Here is a 14,781-nt window from a genome sequence, read left to right as displayed (position 1 = left end):
TTTTGGACTCCACCCCCACCGAAAAAAAGAGATCTGTAATTAACTTGAAAGTTCCATTTAAAAATTCCATTCCTATATATGACAGGGTCTGAAGAATTATAAAATCAGTTCTGTGTCCCAACAAGGTTTTGGACTTATCAAAGAATGGCACCTCGTGGGAACTACGACATTTTTCAAAAGGAGTGTATATCACATCACATGGGGATCTGCTGTCCAAGGGAGTGAAAGGTCCACTGGGCATCTTTGGGCTATATCTACAGTAGCTATCTGGATTCTAGCAGACATTTTACTAAGAAGTACACCCTACGCAAAACGTCTTCAAAAAGTGATTATTTTCTCTAAATGGATAGGAAAACAATGTATGGCCTAAACACCACCATTCATAGGCTCCTGCCTTATGTTTTATCTACAGTTCTTGTCCTGCCTCCTTCATTTTGCCTTTAATCAAATCCCCACTCAACCAGGAAGCTTCCTAGGGGACCTTGGGCCAGTCACTATTTCTGTCTCACCTACCTCACAGGGTTGTTGTGAGGTCAAAAGGAGGATGGGAACTATATACATCACCCTGAGCTCCATGGGGGAGGAGCAGATTAAAAACGTGAAAAATAATCCACCAATCTCCCCCCCCCTTTCAATATAACCTTTTTTTCAGAGAGCCCACAATAGTGAACAGGATTCAAATACAAAATACATTCAAACCACTACATATGAATTAAAACAATTACACAACTACCAATAAAACTAGAGCACAAAAAAAAATCATCAAACAAAAGCATTACAAAAATAGCAACACAAGGCCATTCCAGTCAGCTTATCAACACAAAAGTAGCATTACTTTCAACTCCCCTCAAAGGCCCATGTGAACAGAAAGCCTTTTAACCACATCCTAAATGCTGTGAGAGAGGACAGTGTGGATCTCCAGCTGAAGGAGTCTGAAAGCCTGGGGGTTGCCATCAAGCAGGTCTGGTTCTGCAAACGTGGCAACAAAGCCTCAACATATATTGGCACACAGAGCAGAGTCTGTCCAGATAGTCTTCTCCAGTGTGCAGAATCACATGGGAATAGGTGGTTCTTCAAATACCTTGGATGCAAAACACTTGAGGCTCTAAAAGTAATGAATAGTACTTTGAATTTCACCAAGAGGCAAATTGGGAGTCAGTGGAGTTCACATAGAATTGGAGTAATGTTCTCCATCTGAGAGGCCCCTAACAGCAACCCGGCCACAATTTTTGCAGAAAGCTTTCATGTGCTTTCTGAGGGCAATGCCACAGAGCACCTTGTGATAATCTAATTTATTGACTGACTAGATCAGGAGTGTCCAAAGTTTTTGGCAGGTGGGCCACATTGTCTCTTTGACACTGTGTCTGGGGAAAAAAAGAATTAATTTACATTTAAAATTTGAATACGTTTACAAAAATGAATATATTAAAGATGAATTTATATGAATGAATGAAAGTCTTGCAATAGCTCAAGACCTATAAAAGGCCTTGCACAAAGCAAGGCTGGCCTTTCCTTTGCTGCCGCTACTGCATCACATACGTGAAACAACAAGCAGTGGAGGGAGCCCTCATCCCACAGCTCACGCAAGAGGTCAAACAGTCACCCTCACGCTGAGTGCAGTTGCGTCCGGCCATTGTGGGCTCCAAAAAATCTCTGGAGGGCCACACATTTCTCTCAAGGTCCAACATTAAATAATATTGTGCCGGGGGCAAATTAGATAGCCTGAAGGCCTACACATCACATCATCCAGCGAAATGACGGCACCAGGATGGCACCAGGAAAGGAGGGCACCAGGATGCAGGTCTCTTGTTATCTGGTGTGCTCCCTGGGGCATTTGGTGGGCCCCTGTGAGATACAGTAAGCTGGACTAGATGGACCTATGGCCTGGTACAGAGGGGCTCTTCTTATGTTCTAATGTTCTTAAATATGGAACACCTGGAAACTCTTAATATAGAGATTTGGGCATACATATAAATGCAGTGGGATACATATAAATGGGTGGGATCATGAGTTCCTCTTCCTCCAGAGTGAGGAAACTATGAAAGCTATCTGAACATCTTAACCTGAAGGATTTTGCACAAATACAGGTGTGCACCACATTGCGATGTTCCTACTTACGCCGGGATTGCATAACTGGCGCACACCCCAGCCCTCCAAAAGTGAGGGGACCTCCACTCCCCTCTCCTCAAGAGGATTGCCTGAGCCTTCCAGAGGCTGCGTACATTCACGTGCTGTCTCTTCAAGACTCAGAGGGAAATTGCGTCTCTCGCGCAATTGCCAGTTTCCTCTGTGAAACTGGAAGTCACACAAGAGACACAATTTCCCTCAGTCTGAGCAAATGTGTGCTGCCTCTGGGAAGCTCAGATGACCCTCTGGAGGTGAGGGGATGGAAGGGGGGCAGAGTATCCCTTTCCCTGAGGAGGAACCAGGTTGCATCAAGCGCCGCTTGATGACAGAGATCATGGTCCCGATCCCTGTTGTTAAGTGGCGCATGACTGTACAGTTTATGCTAAACCTCTCTAGCACAATACTAACACAGAAAATTACAGACAAATCGCATTTATTGTTTTCAGTCCAACTGTTCATATTGTGTTTTTTCTAAACCGAGAAAGAAAATTGAAATTTCCAAGTTATTTTTTTTAATTAAAGTTTATTTTTGAAAATCCTATTTTGTGGCAATGCTCTTTTTTAAAACCATACACACCTGTGCTTTCAAACAACTTCATCAGGAGTTTCTCCTTCAAGTTTTGAGCTAATGCTAGAGTTAAAGCCTAATACGCACAATCCTATGCATGTCTACTCAGAAGTAAACCCTACTGTGTTCAATTCATTCATGTGTTGATCTCAGATAATCAACTCCTTGAAGAACAAATGCTATTTTATGTTCCAGTAACTTAACAGCACAAGCCTAATCATTTTTATTCAGAAATTAGTGTCATTATGTTCATCAGAGCTTACATAAGTGTATTTCAGATTGCAACTACAAAAAGTCATCTGAAAAACATTCCCTTAACTCAGTCTGCATAAGCTAATATGAAATAACATGTGTTTTAAGATAACAAAAATCACAACTGTTTCTTATATGTGTGAGTGCGCAATCCTAAACAACTTTCCAGCACTGACATAGCTGTGCCAATGTGGCATGCACTGCATCCTTCAGTGGGGAAGCAGTCAAGGAGGCCTCTTCAAGGTAAGGGCATGTTTATTGCATTACCTTGGGGTTGCACTGCAGCTAGGTCAGTGCTGGAATGTTGGTTAGGATTGTGCCCTGAATCATTTAATGATTCATAATTCATTTAAAAATGGTATCAAGGGGAATATTTACATGCAAATTTGCATCCAAAATTACATGAGAAACCATAGGCCAAAAATATACCTATCCATTGCAAGTATTTGTTATATCAGAATTTGCTAATAACTTTGACAAATTGGTATAACAAAGTTATTTGAAAAGGTAGATCTTCCAAGCATATGAAGCATTCCAATATATGAAGTCTAAACCTGCAGTTCCTATTCTGGCAAGAGTTTCACTATTACCAAAAGGAAGATTAAAAAAGAAAACACACACACACACACACACACACACACACACACACACACCCCACTTGGTTCTTGGTTTGAATGATGTTCAATGGTTTTTACATACTGTACATTTTAGTCTCTGGCTTGTGTGGGAAAATGGTCAGTAAGAACCAAGGATAAGAAAAATAGTTTTTATACAGCCAGTATATACAAGTACACATAATTGAGGGGGGGGGAGCTCCTCTTTACCCTGCATTTCTAATCTATGAACCACAAAATATATCGCCTGCCTGAGAAATCTCTCTTCCTTTATATTTCAGTCTATGCAGATTTGTATTTGCTAGATATTGTCTTGAAGCAATGGAGTAATTTTGAGGATCAAAACCTTAAATATACAAAAAACCAAACAAATGTCCCATACAATGCTGAGAGGAACAATTCTGAAGAACATCCTGTCTTGTGATTTCAACACCCAGTTGTTAGACAGATGCAGCAGCTTTGTCAATAAACTGAGCCAGTTTGACATCTCGCTTTGTCAGCCCTCCACAGTCATGGGAAATCAGAGTTATCTGGACCTGTTAAGAAGAGAAAAGAACATTACAGTTCACTGGCCAATGCATTCCATACAATTCATTAGGTCCAGATTCAGTCTGAAACTCTCTTTTGCACACATTTTGATTTGTATATTTACAAACTGGCTTAAAAAAAATCCTGCCTGCTGATTGTAAATTGGAATGGCACTCCTTTTTTAAATAAAAAGGCATCATATAACACAGCTGTCAGGTGAGCAGCCTTGAGAGTACTTGGAGACTAACCAAAGAGAGTAAAGCACCAAACAGTTGAGGGCTGGGATGCTTGTGTTTCTTCCAGAAAGGGACGTCTAATTAAATTACTCTCATTTTTTAAAGGAGTTGCATATATTAGTTTCAGAAGGAAATCAGGTCATCTACTAAATTGCAAGTGCTAAGCTGTGCAACTCAAACTGGTATTGTAAAGGTAAAAAACTTTGGCAATATTTTGCAGATCGGTTTTGAAGGGAGAAACAGATGGCCTGGTGCTCCGATAGTATATCTACCTGTAAAGGATTATTCACACTTGCCCAGAGGAACCTTGTGTGCTACTTTGCTACACTTTCCTGGTTATCAAAAAAGAGGGTGGGAGAGAACAGCACAGTCTGTAAGTATAGATGATCTTTGTCTAACTCTCAGAACCAAATTGCATGATATGTCAAAGATAACACTTTGTAGTTAAAGGCTTACTTTTACTTCCGTGTAATAGCTGAGCACAGCTTCAATACAGATAAGAATTACAGGGCAGAGGTAGGAATATTTCACCCTCAACCACTGCACCAATTTCCTCCCAAAAATTGCAACCCTGAAGTGAATATTTAACTCTGAAAATGTTACTGTAACAAACAACACTTTTGGGATTAAATAGCTGCTTCGGGAGTGCAATTTTTAGCAGGAAACCAACGCAGAGGTAAATGGTTAAATACCCCTGCCTCCATGGAGTGGTTCCAATTAGAACTGCAGTCCCATGTGCCTGCTACCCAGAAGTAAAAGCAAGTGCCTAAACTACATTAGATCTTAAAATGATATTTAAACTGTGCTGAGAACAGCTGAAAAATTTACTTTGCTGTTCTGCTTTCTAATACCAGAAATTATCAATTCCATTACAAACAAAACAGTTTGTTATCAGATAGTTTGCTGTGCACATGCAGAAATACAAGCCATCCTTAGATGCAGATGAAGACGCCTAAAAAAAAATTTATCTGAAAGTAAACATTTCTCATGACGAAATGTGAGTCGTGAGAGAACAGAATGTGCTACCCTTGGCCCTTTCTCTGTTTCAGAATGTGGAGGTATGGTTTCACAATATGCTTGCTAAGGCTACTACGTTCTTCTTGCCAATGTTACTTAACTGGCTGTACAATTTGGAAAATTCACCTGATATACTTTAGTTCAGGGGTGCTCAATAGGTGGATCGCGATCTACCGGTAGATCGCGAGGCAAAATGAGTAGATCACGGAGCCCTGTCTCTCCAAACTGTTAATATGTCAGTTTCGTCTAGTGACTAGACGAAACTGACCTGACACTGAAACTGACACTTTAGCTGCTCTTCAGGCATGCAGCAACAAAACTGACGAAACTGACTAGACTCCAGCAGGGGCTCCATACATTAAAGGGGGAGTCTGTCAGACGCTTCCTTCCCCCCTGGTAGATCTCTGGGCCTTGCTGGGTTTCAAAGTAGCTCTTGAGCCAAAAAAGTGTGAGCACCCCTGCTTTAGTTGAAAAGTGGTATATAAATACTAATACTAATACTACTACTAATAATAATAATAATACTTGAAGGCATGAATGTTGAGGCTGAAGGCGAAGAGAGGCGAACCAATTTGAAAGAGGGATTGTTGCTCATAGTGTGCAGACTCATCCTACTTTAACCTCTGGCAAGCAGATCTTTATATTACCTCAGAAACCGGCACAATGTGTTTGACGCAAGCTGACACCAGAGAAAAGAAATGTGTGTGTACACCGTGGGAAGCAGGCTCTCTCATTACACTTTCACCTTTCAAGAGTTCAAGAAACCTTTACTGGCATAATTAAAATACATACAAAATTGGACAGAAGTTGGATGATTGTGTCATCCAAATCATCCCAGTCAACACTGAACCATACATCAACACAGAAACTCAACAATTTGTGGCCACCATGGAAAGGCGTCTCTTAATAATCAGCTTTATATACATATTTAGCCACTGCCCCTGATAGCTCCTCAACTACCCTAAGCATATAAGAAATTTCATCCTGGTCATTGCAGCCCAAATAAGCAGCCATGATTAGAGATATTCTGACTATAAAGCATGGTATAACAAACAATAGAGTTATATATGATGGAGTTTTTCAGCTTTTAAAAACTTATCTTTTACCAATGTCAGGGACTTTACACTTTCACAAATGTTTCCCTTAACTCACCAAGTAAAGAATTTTATAAATAGGAGTTGAACATCAGGTTTCTGCATTACATCTCTCAAGTGCTCTTAAGCATGAGAGGTACTGTACAATTGCTAAGATCAGTCTTACTGCTAAGAATGCAAAAGAGAAAAAAGCAGATGGGATTTTCAAAGCTTGCTGTGAGTCAAGGCAGACACTGAAAACATTAGAATAAGTGGTTGAAAATCTCACCATTTAACTTTGCTTAGGTCACAATTCTATCTCTCACCACCAGCACCAATAAAGCTTATCCAAAAAAGCATGTGCCACATCATATGGTGATGGGGCTACACAAAGGCAAACAGAGGCTATTAAAAATACAGGTCCAGCCTATTTATACACAGATTTTTTATACACGGATTTGACTCAACACGAATTGCCCTTGCAGATGAGAAGGAATGTGCTGATCCCTGGAGAAGGGGAAAATGCACCCCTTGAAAATCAGTTTAAAAAACCGAACAGTCCTTTAACAATAGCCTACTTAATTGGGGGGGGGGGTGGCAGCTGGCTGACAATCCATCAGTCCTTTTCTCTCCAGCGGACCCCTCCCTTCCCCCTGAGCATGTGAAAGAAAGCTGATAGCTTTGCACTGGTGAAGGGAGGGACTGAGTGAAGCACTTGGAGGATGACTGTCCTCCAAGTGGACAATCGTCTGATGGATTGTCTTCTTAATGACTCTTATCTTAAGAGTGAAAAGGTTAGCAAGGAGCAAAGAAACTTTGTTTTTAAAATTGTCGCCAAACAGTCGCCGCTAAAGTGAGTAGCCCCATTGTGGGGCTGCTTCCTTTACTTGGGGGAAGGGGATGGATGTCCCCTTCCCCTGAGGAGCCTCCCGCGGTAGTGCGGGAGGCGCTGGATCCAGCGGGAGCCCTCTGTGGAGCTGCCGGGTCCTGCAGCTCCGGACAGCTCAGGATTGGGCTGCCTGTCAATATCCAGCACTTCCTAGTAACCAATGAACACATCTAAATTATTCCTGAATTCTTTACCTTATTGTATACATTAAACCACTCAGGGTGATGATTCATCTTTTCAGCCTGAAGAGCAATATGAGTCATAAAACCGAAAGCCTATGGAAGGAAAAATAAGTTTTTAAAATGTACCTATATTATATACTTCAGAACATAGCAAATTTTAAAATAACCTCTGTGAATATACAAAAAGAAAAATGACTGTAGGAGTTTAAATTACACAAATGTGCAAAAATTATAGATAAAATAATGGATAATTTGAATATAAGCCAGACGATTAAAAAGGCCTATCTGCATGCAATTGTGAAGCAAACAGAATCATGGTAAAATTGAAATGGTGAAATAAAGAACAGTAGTCAATCACTCATGCAGAATTTAATTCACTATGTTCATAAGAAGTTTCCTAGGGTATGCATATTTTCCATTCATCATCACCATCCTTGAATAACACGCATTTGAATCTCAGTAATCCATGTGAGATTCTAATAAAGTAGACCAGTACTATTATCCTCACAGCCTAGGTGGTGCGGGGGGATGCAAGTGAAGACAGCAATAGCTTGCCAGAGACCATCTTGTGAGTTTATGACTGCTGTGAGATTTGATCCAGACTTCCCTACACGGGTGGAACATGCCTCCATGCTGCCTGAATCCACTGCCCACAGCTGCCTGTGCTCACAAATCTGTGCACACCCTTCCTATGGGAGGGCACGTGGGCAAACAAGCAGGCACTTTCCCATCTTCCCTTCACTTATGAAGTGCATACTGACCAGCCCCCTTGGTCAGCACTTCTTCTGTTTGAAACAAACAGGCACAGGGGATACCATACTTGTGCTAACTGCAAAAGAACACAGGGAGGAGGCTGCATGCAACAATGTTCATAAATGCAAGAAAGGGGAGGTTGGGCTCCAAATCACCATTCCCTGCTTACTTGGTGTTTCGTAAGCACCAAGTAAGTACTTACTTATATATACAACCAGTGCTTTTTTTGTAAAAAAAAAAAAAAAAAAAAAAAAAAACTTGTTAATCTTTTATTTATTTATTTATTTTAAAATTTATTTAAAATAAAATATTTTATTTAATATATATATATATATGTATGTATGTATGTATGTATGTATGTATGTATAATATGTATAATATGAAAGTATGTATGTATGTATATATGTATACATATATAATATGTATATATAATATGTATATATAAATATATAAAATATTTTTTTATTTAAAATAAAATAAATCTTTTATTTATTCATTTATTCATTCATCTCATTTCTCTCTCTTTAAATCCCCATTCCCCAACTACTTAAGAACTAGAAAATGAGGGGAGATCTTCAAGAGAGAAGAACAAAAAGAGACGGATCACCTCTGGAGCACACACCAAGGATTATATCATGGCTTGTTGCATGTATTTGCAAATATGTAACAACCAAAAAAAATTAATTAAAACTTTTAAAACATTTAATAAATATTGGTTAAAACAATTGATGAAGGCAAAATATAAAAAATGATTACATTACATCACTCTACAGATTTGTTTGAACCCAAATCAATTGGCACACAGGGGAGAGGGGGCACAAAAGATGGGTTAATTGATTAATAAACAAGTTATGGATCAAAAATCATGTGGTCACATACCCTTATTGACTCAAGACATTGAAACATGATTGGTGCAAAAAAAAAAAGAGAAATATGTGATCAGATAACAATGAATGCGCAATATAAGCACACAAGGGGAGGAACAGAAGAATAAACACAAAAGATGAATTGTAAAATAGATAAATTATATAATACCGGAATATAATCTATTTTACAACTCATCTTGAACCAATAGAGGGTGTGTGACCACATGATTTTTGATTCATAACTTCATAACTTAATCAATTCATTAACCCATCTTTTGTGGTTCCCCCTTTCCCCTGTGTACTATGTCCCCATTCCCCATTATAATAATAGTGATTATTAAATATAGTCTAAAAAAACCAAAAATTAATAGACAACAATGATCTGACCTACTGCACAGAGGAATACATATTTCCTAAGTGTTGTTATAATGCAGCAAGGACACTTAAGCTTCCCCATTTATAGTTAAAAACCTAAATCTCCTGTTGATGACATTACAAAGCTACTAAATTATTAGTAATAATTTTTGCTTAATTAATTTAGATCAGCCAAGCCTTATATTAATAACTATAAAAATGAATGAATTACTTGCTTCTGAGTAGACCTGCATAGGCTTGGGCTGCAATCCCATCCACATTTTCCTGGGAGTAAGCCCCACTGAACACAAGGGGACTTACTTCTCAGTAGACCTGCATAGGCTTGGGCTGCAATCCCATCCACATTTTCCTGGGAGTAAGCCCCACTGAACACAAGGGGACTTACTTCTCAGTAGACATGCCTAGGCTGTCTCAGGTGCAGGGGCTGCACCAGCCAGCTTCCTTCCCCCCTCCTCTTGCCAAGCCAGTACCTGGGTGCTGCAACCCGTCTCCCTGGCTTGCTGTCCCTCATCGTCGTCGTCCTCCTCCTCCTCCTCCTCCTCAGCACATGTCCCCACGCCCTCACCGGCTTGGTAGCTGAGCATGGGGAAGCAGAGAGCAGGGAGAGGAAAGGCGGGCTGGGCTCAGGCGAGAGCTGAGTGCAGTGAGGCAGGGGCAGTGCTTTTTTTGTAAAAAATAAAAAATAAAAGGTGCAGGAACCCACTTACAAGAACAAGTTTAAGATTAACAAGTGTAATCTTTTATTTATTTATCTCCCCACCTAAAAAAAAAAAAGAAAAAAAATTATTCCTTACGGGGATTTGAACCCCCAACCTCTGGCTCCACAGACCAGCACTTTAGTAACTGAGCCATTGGAAGTTTTAGGCTCAAAGTGTTTGGAACTAATACTTGAGGCGCTGATGGCCACCAGCTGGGCTCAGAACCTTATATATTAGTTCTGAACACTGTAACTCTAGGCTTCCCTATAGCTCCATGGAGAGAGTGCTGGGCTGTGGAGCACAAGGTTGGAGGTTCAAATCCCTCTTTAGACAGCAGTGCTGGGTGGCGCAGGGAGGGAAAAAAGGTGGGGGCCAGAGGGGGGGAAAAGGTGGGGGCCAGGAGGAGGGTTGGAGGTTCGAATCCCTCCCTAGCCAGCAGTGCTGGGCAGCGCAGGGAGGGGAAAAAAGGTGGGGGCCAGGAGGAGGGGGGGAAAAGGTGCCGAAACGCCATTCCGGTGCGTTCCATTACAAAGAAAGCCCTGTATACAACAATATATGGGCAACAAAAACATCAAGAATACAATTATGTAACAGGACTTTGAATACAGAAGCCAAATGTATTGATCTCAGCACAATAATCTAATTTAAAGACTCTTTTTTAAAAATAAAGGTGATCAACTGTATGCATCTCATGAAATGGGTAATCTACAGAAGTATGTTTCAAAAATATTTGTTAGTTTCAGGTGACACAAGCCTTTGTTCTTGCTGCAAGAGACTAACACAGTTGCCCCTCAAAAAGCTGCTTTTTTCCCCTACAAAAAATGCACCTACAATTCACTACATACATATTTTAAAATAGTATTCTTAACCATAACCATAAAGCCAACTGGAAAGTCAAGCCTCATTTCCATTTCATTTGCATAGAAACATGTGCTATCCTGTGACAGCAATTTCAAACAAATATATAATCAAGGAACAAGCATAGTGGCTGGTAGCAGTTCCACTATTTTTTTTCTTCACCACATTACAAATATTTTGAGAGCACTGATGACTGAATGAAGTATGGCTTTGCAGACCACTCTGTTAGTCAGATGAATGTAGTCATTACAATCAGGGCAAATTATTTCAGTGAAGTTTTTCACTTGCAAATCAGCAAACTGTCAGCAAATGAAAATGGTTCTTGTTGCCTGACCTGGGAGCTTTCCAAAACTGAGGACTATTTTTCCTTGAAACTGTTGTTTGGCTAACAGCCAGATGGCACCCATACTTATTCAGACCTAAGTTCCACCTAATTCTGTGAGACTGGCTTCCAAAAAAAGTGCACAGGACTGCAGCCTTCATTTCACTTGCACTAAACTATTATGTTCCAAAACATAAAAAGAAACTTTAAAATGTGTTACTGGTATCTGTTAAATGTTCAAGACACACACACTGCATTCATCACTAGCCTCAAATGTATTTAAGGGCTGTTGACTCTAAAATACGGATTTTATATAAATATATTTTCAATTTAAAGTTTTCAGAATATTTGCTGCCTTAATATTAATTTTAAAACAGAACTAAGGATTCAATCATATGTAAACGTCCTTGGAAATAAATCCTATTGAATACAGTAGGGCTTACAGTTTCGAAAGTCGTATAAAGAATCAATTTCACCCTACCCACAACAAGATAATTCATAAAAAGGAGATAAAACTTCATAACATTTCGTACGCATACTATCTTTAATCTTTCTGGAGTTGGAAAAGAACACTGCCAAAGGCAACATATGCCCTGCTGATGTCAACACTTCAGCACACATGGTCCATACATGCAGTACAAGTACTTTGGAAAACTGTATTAAAATTTAATCTTGCATATCATACTTCTACAAATACAATTTTCACACACTTAATACAAACGTGGCATTTTGGACACTGTACTAATATCCAAGTATGAAAATCTTCACAAAATTCATAAACTCAGCTTTTCACTAAACATTTTACTCCAGATCTATTGACACAGATTTGTGTCAGAACCTTCAGATTACAAATATTTCTGAAAATGACATAGTTCGCAACTCTGAAATATTTTACATCCAGTAAGACTATCTATAGCTCTGTCCAGTTCTCTGTACAAATAGTTCTCTCTTCTTTCAAGTTCCTTACTTGAACAATCCTCTACTTGCAATGGTCAGAACTGATAAAATTAGCAGCAACATTCCAGTGATGGCCATTCAGGGTTTTTTTTCCCCCCCAGTGACGTTTTACCACACGTCCTACTCACTGTCTATCCACGAGCAATTGTTTCTACTTCAAAAAAATGGGAGAGGAGTTAAAGAAATAGTTACCAATGACAAAACAGAAGAGGATAATTAAGACAAGCTCACTATTTATCCCCATGAAATGACTGTGATGCAGGCTAGTAGACTATATCCCTCTCTGCTTAAATAATAACAAATCACCCTACCAAAATAGTGACTGAAAAATTGAATTTGGAAACAACCTTCTTCTCTTGAACTGTCAAAAAGGCAGCCAAAATCATGACTACCAAGAAACAAAATACACCCTACAGCAACAAGTCTCGGAAAGACTTGGTCTTTGAAAGTCCAGGAAATGTTACATGTGCACTGACTCCATAGGGATAACTATACAGGCACCCACAGATTAACAACGGTTCGCTTAATGACAGACCGCATATATGACGGTGGTCAAAGCACAATAAAGATGCTCTTAATTAGGCAATCGTGTCTCCCATAGCCTGCAGTGGTGTGTCTGTTTACAAAACAGAGAGGTTCTTAATGCAAAGAAGAGGCAATCCATCTCCAGTAGCCTGAGCAGCCAGCTAGTGACTGGCAGGGAGTGTCTGTTTACACAACAAAGGCAATATATTGGACTGAATGTTCACTTAATGACCTAACCACATAACAACAGGATTGAAGAACATATCCCTGTCGTTAAGCGGTGCACACCTGTATTTTGGACTGCACTGCCTAAAATGTCTAACATATGCTGTTTACTATGGCACAGATGATTGGTTATTTGTAGCATCTGGTTATAGGTTCTTATTTTAATTTATTTCTATTAGCAGCCTTGCAAGGACTTGGTCCTAAGTCCAAGAATTCTGATAGAATTTTTAAATAAATACTGCCTGGCCAGAGGGGGAAATTTTTACTGTGCCTCGGGTACTGATTGGAATTCTGGGAACACAAGGGCAGGAAATGTTTTCTGTACTACTTAAATTGACACGATGTATGGCTGGCTTGCTATACTGCTACATGCAGATTGTGGTAAGCAATCAAAGCTAATAATTCAGCCTTTAGAGTGATGGCATAACATCCCTGCTTTAGAGACTGAACTCTATGGGCACAGGACAAAGTTAGACAAAGCTAAAAAAGCTTAAGTTCCAATAAAACCAACAAGTATTCTAATTCATCCTGTTTGCAGTAAGAAAAATGAAAAGCTCTCTGAGCACTGAAAGAATTCAGTAAATTAAAAAACTAACAATAATGTAATCTTGCAAAAACAGTTGATTTGCGTAGCATATAGCGTGAAATATTGGCCTGCTCCAACGGATTTATATGCATATCTTGGTTACAGTTTGTTTTAAGCATTCATAGTCGTGTTCCCATTACATATATTTTGTACCATGAAAATGAGAAGCAGGTCTGCTCAAGTAATTTCAGCAGAGCAATCTCCATTAAGCTCCCTAAATACTTCCTTTGCTAATTAAATGAAATTAGAACTTTATTGTTTATGGATCACCTTTTGTATCTGTAGACCTGTAACCTTCCTTTTATAAAATACAATTGGCAGTAGAGGGAAAAGCTATTTAGGATTGATTATATATAAAAACATTATTACATAATCAGGTTGGACATTTCTTCACGTCTTGAAACATGATCAGTAATTGGGTGTAATTGGTGATCAAGGAAACTATCTGGTGATCAATTAAAGTAATTACCAGATTCCGGCAACACAACCAATCTTAATTTGCACTGGAGTCTGCACTTCTTCAACTTTAATTTAAAATAATGAATATTATTAAGCAGTCTGTGAGCCAAGATCATGGTCAAGCATATGTGGTATGGCAGGAGTGTCAGATTAGTTCTGGTGGGTTTTGTTTACCAGCAAGCCAAACACTTCATGCTGGAACGTGTTTTGTTTACTCTGAAAAAATTCCACCATGGCCTTGACCTTCACTCCAGCAGCAAAGGCACTCTTGCTTACCATAAGAGTATTTTAGCTGCCTAATTTTCAGAAAAGAATCAATGACTTGTTTTTCCTTTTAAAATCATCCATTTTATCCGTGCTGTTTAAATGCAACTCCGTGAAACCAGAAATTGGTATCCAAATCCAATTAATGAGCCTATTCAACGCCAAGGTTTCTCTTTGTCCTTGGCAATCCACATTCAAAACGAAAAATACAACCTAACAAAGCCTATGGCACCCTTGAGGTAAAGAGAAAGGCACTTCTTGGAAAGGGACAGAGCAGGAGTTCAACTCATTGCAATTCAATACACTCACAAAAGATGAGGAAAGGAAAAGAAGCTCATGCTCTCCTAGCAAATGTATCCATGGCATTTCAGCAAAAGCAACTCCATATATGTCCAGGTTCAAGAGTC

General features: G+C 39.4%; 1 protein-coding gene across 2 annotated transcripts in view; it reads right to left on the bottom strand.

Moving 5' to 3' along the window:
* Window positions 1-2,589: 2,589 nt before the first annotated feature.
* PCBD2 (pterin-4 alpha-carbinolamine dehydratase 2) overlaps window positions 2,590-14,781 on the bottom strand; it is a 50,778-nt gene continuing 38,586 nt past the window's right edge. Inside the window, exons 3-4 of one of the 2 annotated variants that reach the window (XM_066616309.1) lie at window positions 7,499-7,579; window positions 2,590-4,097 (exon numbers count right to left, since the gene is read on the bottom strand). In XM_066616309.1, coding sequence (XP_066472406.1) covers window positions 4,002-4,097; window positions 7,499-7,579 — 177 coding nt within the window. In that variant the 3' untranslated portion in view covers window positions 2,590-4,001. The remainder of the gene's footprint in view (window positions 4,098-7,498; window positions 7,580-14,781) is intronic. The other variant, XM_066616311.1, reaches the window with a different exon arrangement.

This window comes from Tiliqua scincoides, chromosome 2 (genome assembly GCF_035046505.1).
Source record: "Tiliqua scincoides isolate rTilSci1 chromosome 2, rTilSci1.hap2, whole genome shotgun sequence".
Lineage (NCBI taxonomy): Eukaryota > Metazoa > Chordata > Lepidosauria > Squamata > Scincidae > Tiliqua > Tiliqua scincoides.
The sequence above is the reverse complement of the archived record's forward strand: the minus strand, read 5'-3'. Positions and strand labels throughout refer to the sequence as shown.